The following is an 18,403-nucleotide window of genomic DNA, read 5'->3' on the forward strand; positions in this document are numbered from 1 at the left end:
CTAGTGCAACAGTAACAGCACATTTTTATACTGCTACTACATTCTCTTGATTATACTAACATACTTTTAGTACACTAATATTTCAAACAATGGTATTGTTACGGTGTGGTATTACTACTTCTACTGAAGTAAAGGATTTGAGTACTTTTGGGTGCAAATATAGACCGCAAAGTATTGTTTTCAGTTCACGACAAAGCAAAGTGATCATGGAAAGCAGCGACAAAACAATTCCCAGCTACACGAGGAGGGTGATGTGTGTGTGAGTGTGTGTGTGTGTGTGTGTGTGTGTGTGTGTGTGTGTGTGTGCGTGCGTGTTTGGTGTGTATCTGTTAGTAGAGTTTGTCTGGCAAGTTCATTTTCAAATGTAAGAATATTACTATTGACTTTTCTATGACTGTAGACACAATATTACTATTTTATTTTCCCTAAAATATACAACAAGGCATTATGAATAGTAATTACACAATAAGCGTAACTTTATTGCCATCATTTAGAAATCTTCAGGTGCGTGATATTTTATAGCCAAAGGGCATTCATCCATATCCTTTTCCTCGGGTCAAAACGCACCGGCTGTGCGTATCTGTTTCGTTTCCACGACGACACAGATCACATTTTACCCCCCTTCGTGCTTTGTGTGTCTCAGCCTGAAGGCCGTAGAGGAGGAGGAGGAAGAAGATGAAGGTGCACGACGCCGTCTGTCAGAGACAACGGTGCAGTGAATACCGTTGCCTCCAAGATAGATGGAGCCTGGCGTGGAGAGAATATAAACCACAAACACAGGAAGTCAAATTGATACGTAACTCAAGGCCTTGCGTCGCACCCACAACGGAGGTGTAACCAGCAAACATGGAGGTAGATTACGCACTATTTGAAATATTACATCCAGCGCATCTGTTAATGTGCATCTCTGGAGAGTTACATTGAATTTTATAGACTTATGTGGACCTGAAATGGTTTTTGAGAAGAGCGGCGGTCCGTTGGAAAGCTCCCTGCAACAGATTCCTCTCTGTGACAAAGGTCTAAACTTAGCCGGTGACATAACCGGCTGAGCAGATCAGGCTGCTCTGGGATCAGCTCGTCCGTCACTGCCCCCCAATGACACCTCCCATTCATGAACTTATTTGGATGCTTTTTACGTTAAAACATAAAAAAAAGACCCAAACAGACCAAAAACTGAGCTAATAGAGAGATGTTAGCAACCTCTTACTCAACACGGGTGTCAAATCCTTTAACAGGACTTTTATGCCCCTGACGGAATGTCACACGGGTCACACAGAATATGTCTCTCATCATCGGAGACAAAACGAAGAAAACGAAACCCAATCATGAAGCGTGACACCGAGTGCGACAACGTGTGGTGAGGTTTAGTTGAGTTAAAGTTATTTAACACGTTTCTGTAAGCATTACACGGAACCTCACACAGGCTGACGGCTCAGCTGTGTGAATGTGTGTACGTGTGCATGTGTGTTCCTGCGTGTGTGTTTATGTCGGGGAATTCTCACCTGTTGTTAGTGCCTGCCAAAATAAAAGACCATTACTGCAACATACTGCTCCTCTACAGACAGAAGCCGAGTCTAGTTTGACTTGTAATCACAGCTGCACAATGTCGAACGTCAATTATTTATCAGGAAGTCATTTTATATACTGTGGTTCAAATACTGGTGCTTAAGGTAAATATCTTCGTTTATTTTAAGCAACTATTAAAAAAGCATCAATGAGCCTCACTGTTTCTCTGGGTGACCTCTTCACACACTAGTTTATATTTAGTCAACCCCACACACACTGTTCTGCTGCCACAGAAATACTCACTAGAAATGTGGATCAATCTGCCACTGAAAATAGTGATGTTAGATACGTACTAACATGAAAATGTGTTGATATATGAGATTTTTAAGTAAAATATGACATATTTGATAATAAACTTAATTATCTTTGAGAGTCCGACTGAAATCGTCCGTTTGGCCATTTCTAACACAATTATCTGCCGTTACAAACACACAATGACAATGATGATCAGTCATTAGGGGAAAATTGTGCAGATTATTTGTGGCATCACATTTTAAAATGTTTAATTCTCTTTAATTCTATCGTTTAATTTTATTGTTGCAGTATAGTGTTCTTTAAAATCTTAAAAAAGTTAAAACAGAGTTAAAACAGGGTCATTCGTTACCTCTTATTTCTAAAATATTGCATGCAAAAAAAAAAAATCTAGTTTGAAGTGTCTCTGTAGCTGAAATGCTAACGGGGGGGGGGGGGGGGGGGGAAGTGCACTGCTTTAAAGTCTTAGTTGTTGTTTGTGGCGATTGGTGACCAGGCCGATCAGGTTGGGATTTGATGCTTAGCTGCAGGCGTCTCCGTTTTGGGGGGGGGGGGGGGGGGGGGGGAGTTGAACCTGCAACCTCGACGGCCGCGGCCCATCTGCCGCTGACCTTTCAGCTATCGGAGCCACTCAACGGATAGCATTTCAGTTTGGGCCTTTATCACCACGACGATAATGAGACAACTCCTGGCATCGCCCCTGATTGGGTCCGAGGGAGACCCAGAGCGTTAGCGGGTGGGTGAGGGAGGGTGGGGGTGTGAGCGAGGGTGGCAGTGGGTGAGGGAGTCCAGAAGCATCCGCTGGGTCTATATTAGCCCCGGTGAATCACGGCGAGCCGGGCATACCGGGTGTCCCCTTTCACACCATATAAGTCCACGCCCCCCTCCTTTTTGCTTCAATACCCCCCTCGCCCGCCCCTGCCTCACCCTGCCTCACCCCGCCTCGGCCATCCACCCCCCCACAATGCAACAGTGCTATCTCTGGCTATTCTTAGGCTGTCCCTTCAGCTCCTCTGAGCAGACAAGTTCTCTTCTGTCTCGTCTCTCAGCTTCTGCTTCTTCTTCTTCTTTCTTTGTCTCACAGTTTTGGTTTGTGGACTTGTGGCGTATTTAAAAAATAATTACATTTTCAGGTTTGTTCTTCATCGTTTCACCCATTTAATATATTTTGCTACGTTTTCCTTCTAGAGGCTCCTTCTACAGCCACACCTCCATCCAGCTGCCGTTGGGTGTTGAAATAAAAAGTTTAATCCCCGTCGTCCTTTTTGGAGGAACTTTTCGTGGAACAATGAGCACCTACACCGTGTCGCTGCCGGGCCCCGGGCCCTGGGGCTTCAGGCTGCAGGGAGGGAAGGACTTCAACATGCCCCTGACCATCTCCAGGGTAAGAAAATATCGTTTTTTTTTAAACTTATATTTTGTCTCTGAAATCGCATCTCCTTCAAAACAAGCGAGAGACATTTGTTGTTTATACCTGTCATCTCTTTTCCATCCACTATTAAAATAAGATGCCCCCCTAAAGGAAGAAAGCGGCTTTCTTTGTATGGCACCTTTCTAACTATTCAGTGCTTTACAAAAGTAAGGAAAAATAAAACAATGTATAAAGCCTTTGAAAAGACAATTCAAATGAATTAAAACCGAATGAATTATTTGTTTCAGGACATTAATGTTCTCATAATAATACGATTCTTGATTATCTTTCTCTGATTTGTATGTCAATCAAAATCCCATCGTTAAATCGTTAAAGTGGTTTTCTATGAATTAGTTCTAGTACCATACTGATAAAACCATTAAAAATACATTAATGTAAAGTTTTCACATGGAGGAAGCGTAACTTCAAGGATGAGAGGAGACACGTCGTTCGCAGCGAGGTCATTTGCAAGTAACTGCAAGTCTGTTCGCAAACCTGAATGAATGGAATCCGATGGCGGCAAAGAATCCCTTTCGATCTACTCTGTCGTACCACCGGGAGAAACCGCAGTCGTTCCATCTCTCCTGCTTCACGTTTCATGCTCAGTTCTCTGTCTCCTTCCTGTTGCGTGAGAAAAGGGCCTCGAGGCTAAACTTGCCGGACGAGTCGGGCTTACTCAGAATCATTTCAGACTCAGTGCTTGCCGCTGCCGTGACGGCTGCCGGATTTGTCAGGGAAGCCGAAAGCAGAGCCGCCGGCCGGCCTAAAACTGGAGCTGGTGTTGGTTTCACAGCCGCGCTTCTCCGAATAGAGCAGAGACGAAGAGAGAAAATGCTCCTCACTTGTTCCCTCTGGAGCGCCGCGCGGGTGTTCCGGATGCTGTGATCTTTGACCTCCCTCCATTATCTCACTGCTGTCTATAAAATATTATAATACACATAACCCCTCCCCTCAAGGTTGCAGGTGCCGATGGAGGAAGATCCGCAGTGTTTTTGTGGTGTCTGATATCTGTCTACAGACAGCGTAGAAGTAGAAAATAGCCTGCGTATTGCTTCCACTTCTAGCTAAGCATCACTCATTAGTAACCAATAGAGTTCATTTGTTTAATGTACAAAATGTGTCTTAAATTGCTTGTTTCACCCAAAGCACCAGATTATTCACTTTACTATGACGGAATCAGACAAAAAACGTTCGCAATAGAGGAACTGGAACCACTGAATATTCCGCGTTATAGCTTTAAAATTATGATAAAAAACGATTCATTATTAAATAGTTAATACATTGTTTCTGTTTGTATTAACAATTCAGCAAAATAGTAATCGAGGCAGATAAACCCCCCTCACAACAAAAACACCCCCAATCACAATGCTTCCCTCAACCGCAGACGCTCACGCAGAATCCTCAGGAATCTGAATCCTCTGAAACTTGCACCAGAACTTGAACGTCAGAAAAGCTAGAGTAGGTTCAAGCCTCTATGTTGTGATGCAGGTTAGTGTGTTTCTATAGAGTGACGGATTTCTGACTGCTGACCTTCAATGACGGTGCAGAAATCGACCAGAGTGCAGGGAAACGTGTCCCAAGGTCCGAAGAGCATCTGCATTTATTCCTGGAAGGGATTTGATGCATAGAGGAGAAGAAAGACAATATAGACCAGAGGTGCAGTTGGCTTACTCCTTGTTAGCTGCAGATAATGTTGTATATCTCTGCATAAACTCGCCTTTGGTTTAATCAGTGTGTATGTAACAAAAAACACTGGGTTAAGCTCTTTATAGACACTTATGTCCCTCATTGTGATGCACTGAGGAAATGGAGGCATTTTAAATAAATCCATGGATCTCCGTCATAGAAAAGAAGACACTCTTGCAGAACTTTTCAGGCATTTCAAAGTGTTCTTCAGTATCAAACTAATCCAGGGACGTCGGTTTGCACCTCCGAGGCTTCACTACCAACACAAACAGACGGGAAACTCCTCGTCAGCTGTTTCTGAATGACTGAGACTACTGTATGCATGTGTGTGTGTGTGTGTGTGTGTGTGTGTGTGTGTGTGTGCGCGCGCTGCTGGACGTCATTGTGTCGGTCCATTTATTCATTCATTCATTCGTTGTCATTTTGGCATGAAAAAAGTCCCAAATGCATTCATTGTGTTTATTTTGACCGTGTGTGTGTGTGTGTGTGTGTGTGAAATCTGCTTTCGGACATCACCCCACACACCCTGACTGAACACAAAGAACCCGGGCTGTTTGGGGTTAAATATTCCCACACACCACGTGTGTTGGGGCCTCGACGGCGGAGAGTTTTTGGGTGAGCCGGCGAAGGCGGGAGCTTCCCGTCATCCCGCCGGGCTCGCCGCTTGGTTGTCTCCTCGCGTTGAGAGGTTCAGAGGTTCAGAGCATCGTGTTCAGGGTTCGGGATCTGAGGCAGTGGGGTGGACGGGCAGACGAGGGTGAATCACTCGTCTGCTGCACCGTGAATGTGGATGTTTTGCCGTCGATTCTCTTTGGGGAAGCACATTATCGAGCCTCGTTCCAATCCTACGTCCCTCTGCTGCCACGAATACTCACCAGGCCATCCAACACGGCTGAAAATAGTCCCTGTTACCTCCTTTCTTTTTTTGCTAAAAATAACGGCGACCAGCTGTTTTGGCACATTCTGTGGACGCAGAAGAATAAATACGTTTGTGAAGATTTTTGTATTGCAGGTGGCAATGGGCTCGAAGCTGAGCGCCACGGAAAGGAAGCCAGACAGCACGAGGGATTGACGTAATATTGACATCAAACAAAATGAATCAACAGCAGACGAAGCACCTCAAGCATGCAGTAGCTCTTATCGCACTACTTGTCAAAAAACAAGCAGATGTCGTCCAGTTATTAGTCGCCAGGGCAACACATGCGCTCTGACCTGATGGATGTTCTGGAACATGAACTCATTGCTTTTGCAACTCAAATAAAGCCCACTGACATTTTTCCCTAAAGGGCCTCCTGAAATGTCAAGAGAGTTAAACGAATAAAAGAAACCGAACACAACTCTCAGCCCGAGAAGCATGAAAGAGGAAGGTTCAGGATTAGATGATAAATGATGAACAACAGCTCGGCCTTCAGATTACTTTCAGTTTCAAAAATGAAGAGATGAAATAAATATCATTAATTAATAAATATAAATATTTAAAGTATGTCAGAGTGCTTGTTTCCCTTATTTTAGTCTAGATAATCAGCTTTAATGTGAAAGAATTGTTCAGTGTCTGTTTTTTATTATAGTTTTCAAGGTCTGTAAAACAGCTCTGTCCTTTTAAATTTTTTCAAAGAATCCAACTCTGCAGATATTTGCATTTAATTTCTAGTCCAACTTGAATTCTCGTTGCAGTGAGCTGCTTATATAAAGTTCTACAGTCCGCGTGAAAGCCGAGCTCCGGGTAACTGTACGCGTGCTGTAACACGCGGCGCTGACTCGGCTCTCAGTGAGCTCTTGATCCCGACGCATCCGCTCACATGTCAGGGTCTCCCAAACCGTTCCACATCAGGGAACCCCAACGTTTGATCCAGGACCGATTCAGACCTTTCTCATCTATAATTTGGTACGTTACGTTATCACGCTGCCGTAATGCAGTTTTGGTAGAGAGACGGATTATTTTTGCTTTCAGAGTCCTGGACCGAATACCGAGCGAGCGCAAAGATGAAGAAAGAAAAGATGCAGAGTGACCACAAAGACGAAACAATGATTAAAAGGCTCATTTGTCCCCGGCGACCTGTGCAGTGAGACTTGCGCTTCTCGACGCTCCTGCAGCTCGCGGACACATGTGTCGGCAGCGTGCTGAGGCCTGCAGAGTGGCAGCGAGCGTCTGTGGCTGCTGACAGGCAGAAGGCTGTTTTTAGCCTCTGAAGGTCACATATACACACACACACACGCACACACGCACACACACGTCTTATCAGCTCTTCTTCTACTGTTGCAGACCTACAGAGTCTCTGCTGTTGGGGCAATGTGGTCAATAAAAGTCATATTTGTAACTTTGGATGGAGAATCCAGGTTGTTTTCAGAGGTGATGGCTTCATCCCTGTGAGGTACGTAGAAGTGTGTAAAGTGTATGTGGGTCAGTGTCGATGGCTCGGCGGGAAAGTAAGGCCACTCTGCCGCCTGGACAGGACTCGCATTGTTCAAACTCAGTGACACAAACTCTACAAAACATTTGTTCACTTTAATCCAAAGCGGCTGCGACGAAATAATCTGGAGGTTGAAATCCGACGGACTCAGCAAACACGAGGCTTCAATGTGACGCAATTTCCTGCCCGAAGTTATCTGACTTCAGCACTGCGGGGATGTGAACCCCGAATGTCCTGTTTACCAGAGAAGCACAATAAACCAAACCACAACAAACATGATGATGTCTAATATGTTGATTATCTTTGAAGAAACAACACAATCAACCCAATTCTTAATTTAGTTGAAAGTGAGTAACTATGCATGCATGGTAGATAGTTGAAAAGACTATTTGCCCAACATTTGACGCATTGCTGGGATACGAACCTGTGGCATCCTGCTGGGGAGACAAGCACTTTAACCAACCAAGCCACGACGCGACAGGTTTCAGAGTCGCAATATTTCACCATGAACCAAACATGAATATGACTTTTCCCTTTTATGAAGTGCAAGTTCAACTGTCATGTTTTTGTCGTGCACGTGGCGCAATAAATACAGAAGCCACCCAAGTAGAGTCGCAGCCTGCCGCGCTGAAGCTCCCCTCGGCCTCGAGCTCTTCTTCACTGGCGGCGTGCAGGAATCCTTCCAACTGGAAGGTAAACTGAGCAGAGTGCAAACTCGTGTCGGCTAACAGCTGGTCTCCAGGGGGCGATGTTTCCCTCACGCCGCATTTACGTTCAGCGGAAATGTCGCCCGACGAGTCAGAGCGAGAGTCAAGGGCGGCAGCGACGCGTCACAGCGCTATTTAAACTGTGTATGTTTGAGTTTTGGACAAAACATTCACCGTTGAAGATTTTGGAAAAAACACTAATTAAAGACCAAACAATAAGCAATATATTAGTCGGCAGGGAAAATAATTGGACGCCCAAAGTAGCTCCAGTATGAAAAATCTGCAATGTAAGTTGTCGGATAAATGTAGTAAAAAGAAAGTACAATATTTATTTTGTATTCAACATAAATAATAAGTAGCCTACAGTATGAAAACCTCAAATCTGCACTCATGTACTTGAGCTCACCGCCTTGTTCTTCTTCTCCTCAAAGGTCACATTATTCAGGCTGAAGGTACGAGTGAGAAAAAGAGAAAGACAAAGCAGACATGATTTTGACACAGCTGTCCAGCGTTTAACACTCAGGCATGAACACTTGTGTCCGAGGCGCCACAGAGGCCACGAGGCTGAACGGCGACTCAGGGGGGGGTGAAAGGTCACGAGCTGAGAACGTTGGGAAGGCTTCAAGCCTGCTTTGTCGTCTCTAAACACCCACTAAATGACTATTTTTTAGCTATTTGATGGATTGGGATAGAATCCGATACAGACATTTCATGTCCCCCTCGGGACGGGATCAAATTTTCTGATTCTCTTGTTTTTTTTCGTCTAGCGCAATCATTGATTCAACATTTTAATCCGTCCAATACTTTGATTAATGACCAAATAACTGACTGTTCAGCGTCAGCTGTACTTTGTGTTTGGTAATAAACAAATGTTGGCTTAACCACTATTTGATCAACGGCTTCGAAATCACAGGTGTAATTTCGTGCTAATTTAACACAGGTTCAGGTGAAATCTTGTGAGCTTATAGTCGAATAAAATTAATGAAATTAATTAATTTTGTCTCATTGCTGATCTGCCTGAAGACGATCGGGATCCAGATTTAGAAGATTTTCTGCGTTTTATTTTAGAGATTTTAAATGATTTCAACTGTTTGTGCGCCAACGTGTCTTTTTTCCCTTTTAGTTTGTTGCGAACGAGGATCAAAACTCTCCTCTTGAGGTGGATTTTCAGATTAAAGGGACTTTAACTCATTAATGAATTCCGTCCCCATTTGATTGATTGTTCCACGTTAAAGCAGTGAACCCTTTTTCCGTCCTGCTCTTAGTGACTAAGTGATTGGCGGTTACAGATTGACGTGTGCGCTGACCTGATGTGCAAATAGAACCTGCAAGCGTCCATCTAAAAGAGGACGCAAGGATCGCCAATGTTTACTCGTGAATATTGCTTTCAGTTGGTCTTTTCTTACACCAGAGACAACTTTTTTTTTATCGGGTTTCTTCTCGAGTGGCTGATGTCATCCTATCGTGTGACCGATTAAAGATCCTCAATGTAAATGTGAGATCTACATGCCATGTTTTTCTGTGTTTGGACAGATCACCCCGGGAAGCAAAGCGGCGCAGGGTAACCTGGTGCAGGGTGACGTCATCGTCGCCATAGACGACGTGGGCACCGACGGGATGACCCACCTGGAGGCCCAAAACAAGATCAAGATGGCTAACTACAACCTGGCGCTCACCATGACCAAGTGAGGGCTTCAACTCGCGTCCAAATATGTACTTCGTCGAATCAACGACAAATAGTATAACCAGCCGAATGTGACACTTTCACAACGTTTGTTTTGTCTGACATACATAGATAGATCGTTCTGAGGTTGCTGGCATCTTAAATGCTTTCGCTTAATTAAACAAAGGCAGGGATGTGTGCTGCAGATGTTTTGCAGGACCAACATTGACCAAAACGCATCCTCGCGGTGACCTGAAGGTGTCTTTCACAGGAGATCTGATAAGCTCGGTGGGGAAATGAATGTTGGTCCGCAGCAGAGTTTTCATAACTACAAACCCTCTGGTGAGGAAGGAACAACATCGGCCCCGAGGACGAGGAGACTTCCTCTCGTCACTCACGTGTTTTAAAGCGGACTTTGAGGTCTGATGTGGACACAAAGGTCAGGAAGTAGAGGCCAGAAATCAAATATATATAAAGCTTTTTGACCCCTGTGGAAAACACACAATCAATAGCAGAATAACAAAATAAAAATACATTTTTAATTGAGGATTAATTTCATCCAAACAACACAAAGTGGCCGTTATAGATCTGTGATTGTCAGTAGGTTGAAGCCGTCAGATACTTGATCTGAGACTTCTGGACTCATTCCAGCAGTTCGTCTAGAAGTACACAACAAGATGTGCCGATGTCTGTGTCTTTTTGAAGACAAAAGGTTTACATTAGCATTGTGTAACGCTGCACATTGGATCCAGCACTGTGTGTGATAATCTGCAGGATAAAGTGTTCCTTTACGTGTTGAGAAAATCCCGACCCCTCAGCTGAATAAACCACTTCAAGAGCTCGAACTCGCATGAAAACATTCCTCCACACAAGCTGCTGTTTTCTAGGCTGCTGTATATGATTACGCTTTTTTTTTGTGTCAACCTTTTCTTCCATTTAAAGTGTTGAATCACCTGAACGGCCCCGTGCAGAGCACATCGTGTAACACTCACTCTTTGCAGGTCACAACAACATTTTCACTGGCAGCAACGCTTGTGTTACTTGGAGCTAAAAGTCTTTCTTTTGACCCTTTTGGGTTTTTTTCTCATGGTTCTGGTAACAATCACATGTACGGATGACGGATACGACCCGCTGGTCTGACAGTAAATTGGTTCTAAATACAACAGGTTTCACAGGAGTTTAGACAAATGACCTTTCCTTCCCCAGAAACCTTTGGACCCAACTAGTTACATTTCTGTCCGGATTCTTAATACGTAACGGTACAAAGCAGATATATAACCAAAACAAGTGAATGTGTCAATTTTTTATGTTGCATTCAACACCTTTGGGAGAGATTTGAACCTAATCTATAATCTATAACCTCCTGTGAAAGATTGTATCTCGTAGTTGCTAAACGATTAATTCATAAACTCATTGGTTGTGTGGACAAAAATGTTGATGACAAAACAAAGCACGGCCAATGAAAGTTAACCCGAAATCATCTCATCTTTTCTTTTCCTTCCCTCAGGTCAAAGCGTCCCGCTCCGATGCAGGCACAGAGATTCGACACCTCCATGCCCATGATCCCGCACCAACAGGTAGCTTACCCATAATGCACTTCTGCTGCTGCACATAGCCGGACGGTAGATGCCTTCTTCCCCCAAATGCACCCTGGGTAGTGAAACTGATCAGCTTCCATCTGGTATTGATCACAATGTGTTGTAATCTGAACATAAACACAGAAAACTGATAAAAATCCAGTCCGTCATTACTGTAAACATGTTAAAAACACATTGTTTACATTTGATTCATGTTTTTTGACTTCTTAACTTAACTTTCACGTTTTGACTTGAAATGAAGTTTTGGCAGCACATGTATTGGTTTTTGTTTTTCTCCTTGTGAGCATCTAAATGTGGAAGGATCCCTTTAGTTCCTCCTTAGCCTCAGTTTTTCAGCCACTAGTTCAGAACAATGAGTTGTCACCTCCTGGTGGCCGAGAGAAGAAGAACATGAGCTTCATCCTTGTCTCAAAAAATATGTCTCAAAAGCCAGCGGATGAACCATTAAAACACCCCAAAAACAGGAGAAATCACTTGATTTAGTAATATGAGCTCAAATAATGCAAAAACAAGGTGAAGAAATCCTCATGGATTCACTTCTTGGTTCCTACAAAAATACATTTTTACACCTTTTACAATCTGATTGGTCTCTAAAACATATTGATTAGTCATTGATAGCTGTTACCCAACATTCTCTGCTCCCTCCCGGCCCCGTCTCCTCCCACCCCCCGCTCCACCCGAAGCCTCGGTCAGTGCAGGTCAACGGCCGCCCGTCGGCCTGCAGCGCCTCCCCCGGGCCTGCAGACGCAGGCTCCCCCGGGAGGAGGCCGGCGGCCGTCAGCCCCGCCCAGAGGAAGCAGTATAACTCCCCCATCGGCCTGTACTCAGGGGACGCTCTGAGGGAGATGGCGGCCGTTCAGGCGGGTCGGCCTGCCGGGTACGTAGAGACGGAGAGGAGGAGTCAACGTGGCGGGAGGAGGGTCTTGGAGGCAGAGCTGTTGGTAGAGGCGGGAATGAGAGGGCTGAACGCCCACGTTTTTTCCTCATGCCCGGCTTCTCTTTTGAATAACGGCGTACAGTTCAGATTTTTAGTGGCTCTACATGCACATGCAGTCTGGAGGGAAAATTACTATTGTTTCTTTGGATTTCAGCGAGGATTCAGGGCGCTTTCGCCCCGAACTCATTGGGTCCGGACGTGAACCTGACTTTTTAGTTGGAAGACTAAAATTACAAGCGGACGCTCCCTGAAGCAACAAACGGCTGAACCACGGTTCCGTTTGTTTCTGGTGTGAACACATTTCTTTCTTAGCTCTTAGTTCTGCAGTGCTGTCCTGCCAACTGGGAAAAGAAATGATGTCATATCAGGGGATGCAGGTGTTTGAACACATTGAACATCTCAACGTTCTATTCTCACTCCATGAGCAATGGGAACAGATGCTAACATCAGCTAACAAAGTTTCGCACCTTTTTTAAAAACAAAAGTAGTTACTTTGCAATGTTTAACCGACAGTTAATTCTACGGTTTGTTGCTTTTCTCTGAGCGTGAACCAGCAGCTCCTCCTCTGAGACCTCTGCTGCCTTTAGCGGCCTCGTCCTGCCACGTGGACCAACAGGTCACACTGGAGACATTTCAGGGAGAACGATTCCACGCTGATTAGAGATCAATAACTGACTCCCCTAAAACCTCTGCTCTGCTGACCTTTAACCCCAAGAAGGAGAAAAATGGGCTCAGTACATTCAGTGTATTAAGTCTCCCCCCCAAAAAGCTTAGCTGAACCTAAACATGGATATGAATGATGAAATGATGAAAATATACAAAGTATATATGTGTTGTATATTAGTTGCAGCAACATTTGGTTACCTACAGCATATTTTATTGATTAAACCTACTTTAACTCATAACTGTTTCTACACTGGTATATTACAGGGCTGTAAGTGTGTGACTGTTACTATACGTATTCATAGCCACACACACACACACACACACACACACACACACACACGCACACGCGTTGGTGTTTCCCCAGTTCACAGTGTGATTCGGTTACAGCATCACTAAAGGGGCCAAACACCTGTTTGTTAAAGGTCAGGGAACCTTACACGCGCACACACACACACACACACACACACACACACACACATGTACACACACACATCCTGTCCGTACGCTTTCTGTATTGGACTTTCACCCTGAAAAAAAGGATCGTTGTGTTTTTGTTACCTGACGACGGGACTTATTATGACACTATTTTTGTTTTTTTAAGAATCCAAATATCTGGCTCATTTCCAACAATTATAGTAGTAATAATTCATTGAATATATAATATATTTGAACTTGATATTACATATATTCAGGAATGAATGCTCTGTTTTGCAAATCGCTCGAGAGTTTTTTTGCTCTTATTATTGTCGCTGCAATAAAGGTCAAAGTCCCGTTGCCTCTAAAGGAAGAATCTCTTCACTCGCTGATCTGACAGCTGTGCGGCGGTGAGGGCAGTGCGAGTACATCGCGTTCACCTCTGACCTTCACTTCTCTCCTTTCTGCAGCGGGAACTTGTCCTGCTGTTAAAACTCACAAAACATGCCAACGTGTTTTCTGACGGCTAATCGTCTTCTCTTTCCTTCTTTCCTCTCCATGTCGGTCAAACAAGGTTTTGTCCCCAGCCGCCCCCAAGTCAGTGTCCCCTCCTGCTGAGTGCATCGTGTGTCGTTTTTAAGGCATGGCTTTGTCTCTGTGGGTGTCTTTGTGGTCCCTGTTGGGATGAAGAGAAGTACATTATTGTGCATTAATTGACACGTGGGTAAAACGCCCAGAAGCATAGAAGCCCCTGTTGTTTCCCTGCCCATTATAGAACATGGGCCTCCACCTGATTCAAGCTGACCTTTCTGACACTGGATCGGTTAGCAGAGGACATTTCAGAACAAAAGAATGAAAAACGAGAGCCGAGAGAGAAGTTTATCTTCACACGGCACGACAATTACGACGTCAATGTCAGATTGTCTGTTTGAAAATGTGGTCTGATGCTCGACAGATATGAGGCGGAGGTTCCACGCTGCAGGCTCCAGAAAGCACTTTGGGTTCCCCCACAGAATTGTAGCGGCATGTAGTGGAAGCCCAACATGTTGGTTGAGGTGCAAGGGTCTTTGTTGTTGATGGAGGCCCTCAAGTATTCCTATATTTACTTTGGAATTAGGTTCAGCCTGCAGGGAGCACCGGGTGAGCTACCGGCCATTTGGACCTTAAACCCACCTGGTACAGAAGCTAAAAGGAGTTTTTTTATTATTACCGAAATTACTTGTATTTTTTGGACAATCATCTGCCGTCGGTGCAGCGCGAACGTGCACCATCGCGGTTTGCTGTGTGTTTTAGGCTGGCTTTTTTGCGGATGTCTCACTGTCCCTCTGCTCTTTGCAGCGTGCTCATTCACCCTGCATGCGTGCACGGACAAAGTCGTATGTTTAAAAAATGGGGCCTCGTGGGAGGGAGGGGTGTAATTGATTGAATCCCCGCAGCGATTCTGCACGAATGGCATCTTTTTCATTTCATGTATTTTGGGGCATTTGAATAAAGGTCACAGTTTGACACGTTTTATCTGACGTTCCTCAAGCTTCAATTACCACAGAAAGCACAGAGACGACGTGAAGCGTCTGACAGTTACACAAGATGGAGTTTTAAAATAGAAACGAGTGGTTTGGCCTGCTGTATGAATCTTTTCTGCATGGTGAGATTGGAGAAAATGAATTTCTATATGAACATTAAAGGTTGATAAGTATTGGAACATGTGTTTCCAGAGAAGAGATTTCTGTGTGGCTCTATCAGCTGTTTCTGATGAAAACAGCCTTCCTGTCCAAGCGTTTGCGGTGAGCATGGCGGCCTGTTTCTTCCTCGCTAACCTTCCCTTACGAACATCGCTCCTCCTTTCCCTCCACCCATCTGTCCACCTCGGTCCTCTCCCCCCCTCTCCGTCACCCCCCCCACCCTCCGTCCCCCCTCCTGCCAACAACAGCGCCGGCTTCAACCCCGCCGCCCTGCCTACCCATAAGCCCATCGAGGTGAAAGGGCCCGGCGGCAACGCCACCATCATCCACGCGCAGTACAACACGCCCATCAGCATGTACTCGCAGGACGCCATCATGGACGCCATCGCAGGACAGACGCAGGGGAAGGGGCCCGACGGAGGGTAAGAACACCTCCACCTCCTCTTCTCCCTCCTCCCCCTCCTCCTCCTCCTCATTCACCACTGCCAGTTAATGCCGAACACCGTGCTGTCCTCGCTCAGTCCTCTCCTCCTCCTCTTGTTCTTCCTCCTCCTCTCCTTCCTCCTCTTCTTGTTCCTCCTCCTCTCCCTCCTCCTCTTCTTGTTCCTCCTCCTCTCCTTCCTCCTCTTCTTGTTCCTCCTCCTCTTCTTGTTCATCCTCTTCTTGTTCCTCCTCCTCTTCTTGTTCCTCCTCCTCTTCTTGTTCCTCCTCCTCTTCATCCTCCTCTTCTTGTTCCTCCTCCTCTTCTTGTTCCTCCTCCTCTCCCTCCTCCTCCTCATTCACCACTGCCAGTTAATGCCGAACACCGTGCTGTCCTCGCTCAGTCCTCTCCTCCTCCTCTTGTTCTTCCTCCTCCTCTCCTTCCTCCTCTTCTTGTTCCTCCTCCTCTCCCTCCTCCTCTTCTTGTTCCTCCTCCTCTCCTTCCTCCTCTTCTTGTTCCTCCTCCTCTTCTTGTTCATCCTCTTCTTGTTCCTCCTCCTCTTCTTGTTCCTCCTCCTCTTCTTGTTCCTCCTCCTCTCCATCCTCCTCTTCTTGTTCCTCCTCCTCTTCTTGTTCCTCCTCCTCTCCCTCCTCCTCTTCTTGTTCCTCCTCCTCTTCTTCCTCCACCTCTCCCTCCTCCTCTTCTTGTTCCTCCTCCTCTTCTTGTTCCTCCTCCTCTCATCCTCCTCTTCTTGTTCCTCCTCCTCTCCATCCTCCTCTTCTTGTTCCTCCTCCTCTCCCTCCTCCTCTTCTTGTTCCTCCTCCTCTTCTTGTTCTTCCTCTTCTTGTTCCTCCTCCTCTCCATCCTCCTCTTCTTGTTCCTCCTCCTCTCCATCCTCCTCTTCTTGTTCCTCCTCCTCTTCTTGTTCCTCCTCTTCTTCTTGTTCCTCCTCCTCTTCTTGTTCCTCCTCCTCTCCATCCTCCTCTTCTTGTTCCTCCTCCTCTCCCTCCTCCTCTTCTTCTTCCTCCTCCTCTCCATCCTCCTCTTCTTCTTCCTCCTCCTCTTCTTGTTCCTCCTCCTCACCATCCTCCTCTTCTTGTTCCTCCTCCTCTCCCTCCTCCTCTTCTTGTTCCTCCTCCTCTTCTTCCTCCACCTCTCCTCCTCCTCTTCTTGTTCCTCCTCCTCTCATCCTCCTCTTCTTGTTCCTCCTCCTCTCCCTCCTCCTCTTCTTGTTCCTCCTCCTCTTCTTGTTCTTCCTCTTCTTGTTCCTCCTCCTCTCCATCCTCCTCTTCTTGTTCCTCCTCCTCTCCATCCTCCTCTTCTTGTTCATCCTCTTCTTGTTCCTCCTCTTCTTCTTGTTCCTCCTCCTCTTCTTGTTCCTCCTCCTCTCCATCCTCCTCTTCTTGTTCCTCCTCCTCTCCCTCCACCTCTTCTTCTTCCTCCTCCTCTCCATCCTCCTCTTCTTCTTCCTCCTCCTCTTCTTGTTCCTCCTCTGCCTCCTCCTCTTCTTGTTCCTCCTCCTCTGCCTCATCCTCTTCTTGTTCCTCCTCCTCTCCCTCCTCCTCTTCTTGTTCCTCCTCCTCTCCCTCCTCCTCTTCTTGTTCCTCCTCCTCTCCCTCATCCTCTTCTTGTTCCTCCTCCTCTCCCTCATCCTCTTCTTGTTCCTCCTCCTCTCCCTCCTCCTCTCCTTCCTCCTCTTCTTGTTCCTCCTCCTCTCCCTCATCCTCTTCTTGTTCCTCCTCTTCTTGTTCCTCCTCCTCTCCCTCCTCCTCTTCTTGTTCCTCCTCTTCTTCTTCTTGTCCCTCCTCCTCTTCTTGTTCCTCCTCCTCTCCCTCCTCCTCTCCCTCCTCCTCATCTTCTTGTTCCTCCTCCTCTCCTTCCTCCTCTTCTTGTTCCTCCTCCTCTCCATCCTCCTCTTCTTGTTCCTCCTCCTCTTCTTCTTGTTCCTCCTCTTCTTGTCCCTCCTCCTCTTCTTGTTCCTCCTCCTCTCCCTCATCCTCTTCTTGTTCCTCCTCTTCTTGTTCCTCCTCCTCTCCCTCCTCCTCTTCTTGTTCCTCCTCTTCTTCTTCTTGTCCCTCCTCCTCTTCTTGTTCCTCCTCCTCTCCCTCCTCCTCTCCCTCCTCCTCATCTTCTTGTTCCTCCTCCTCTCCTTCCTCCTCTTCTTGTTCCTCCTCCTCTCCATCCTCCTCTTCTTGTTCCTCCTCCTCTTCTTCTTGTTCCTCCTCTCCCTCCTCCTCCTCTTCTTGTTCCTCCTCCTCTTCCTCCCTCTAGTAGCGGCATTAGTTCTGGCTCTTTTGCCGTGATGTTGTCTGAGGTTATGAAGGAGGAAACGGTTACTGAACACATGTTGGTGCAGCGCTCTGGTTTTTATGATTGTTGGAGGTTTTCAGAGAGGTTTGTTTGTAGTTGTTGTTGCACTGAGGAATTTGTGTTTCTGTGGTCAATGTGGGATTTGAAGTGCTTCACGCATTCACATCTCATTCAGAAACAGTATTGCGGGATCAAACTTACAGGTCGCCGCCTGGTATCTTTTAAATCTACCATTTGTTTTAAGTAGGTTTAATATTTTTTAGACATTTCTTTCATCCGGTTTTACTCTCTGAAGCATTACCGAGATCCATCTGTTGCTGTGGTGTGTTGTGGGGATCCTGGTGAAAAATGCCGCCGTGTGTTCTTCCTGTTCTCACACAACCAATCGATTTTCCATCCTGCTGGAAAATGGCGTCGGGAGATGTGCTGCTGCTGCGTGTGCATGAAAACCGCTCTCTCTCTCCCTCTTTCTGCCCTGAGAGAACAAAAACACGAAATTGCTCTGGACATCTGAACCAATTGTTCATGCTCTGCTTCCACAAAAATCTTTAATTGAAATGGAAAAGCAATGACACTCCGGCTCCGCTGGGTAGAAACATGAAATATAAAATAGACTGGAGGAACGAGGCGCAACTGGTGACAAACTGAATGTTCTGAACCCCCGTTTCTCCTTCTGTTA

General features: G+C 45.9%; 1 protein-coding gene across 10 annotated transcripts in view; it reads left to right on the forward strand.

The window, feature by feature from the left end:
* Window positions 1-18,403, forward strand: part of LOC120820734 (LIM domain-binding protein 3-like) — a 29,796-nt gene that overhangs the window by 1,145 nt on the left and 10,248 nt on the right. For 4 of the 10 annotated variants that reach the window (XM_040178847.2, XM_078104901.1, XM_078104903.1 and 1 more), the window contains exons 1-6: window positions 2,743-2,907; window positions 3,007-3,202; window positions 9,567-9,718; window positions 11,204-11,273; window positions 13,886-13,908; window positions 15,242-15,415. In XM_040178847.2, coding sequence (XP_040034781.2) covers window positions 3,107-3,202; window positions 9,567-9,718; window positions 11,204-11,273; window positions 13,886-13,908; window positions 15,242-15,415 — 515 coding nt within the window. In that variant the 5' untranslated portion in view covers window positions 2,743-2,907; window positions 3,007-3,106. Of the gene's footprint in view, window positions 1-2,742; window positions 2,908-3,006; window positions 3,203-9,566; window positions 9,719-11,203; window positions 11,274-11,977; window positions 12,172-13,885; window positions 13,909-15,241; window positions 15,416-18,403 lie in introns of those variants that run through there. The other 6 variants (XM_078104899.1, XM_078104902.1, XM_078104905.1 and 3 more) reach the window with 3 other exon arrangements.

Source organism: Gasterosteus aculeatus, chromosome 6, assembly GCF_964276395.1.
Source record: "Gasterosteus aculeatus chromosome 6, fGasAcu3.hap1.1, whole genome shotgun sequence".
Classification (NCBI taxonomy): Eukaryota; Metazoa; Chordata; class Actinopteri; order Perciformes; family Gasterosteidae; genus Gasterosteus; species Gasterosteus aculeatus.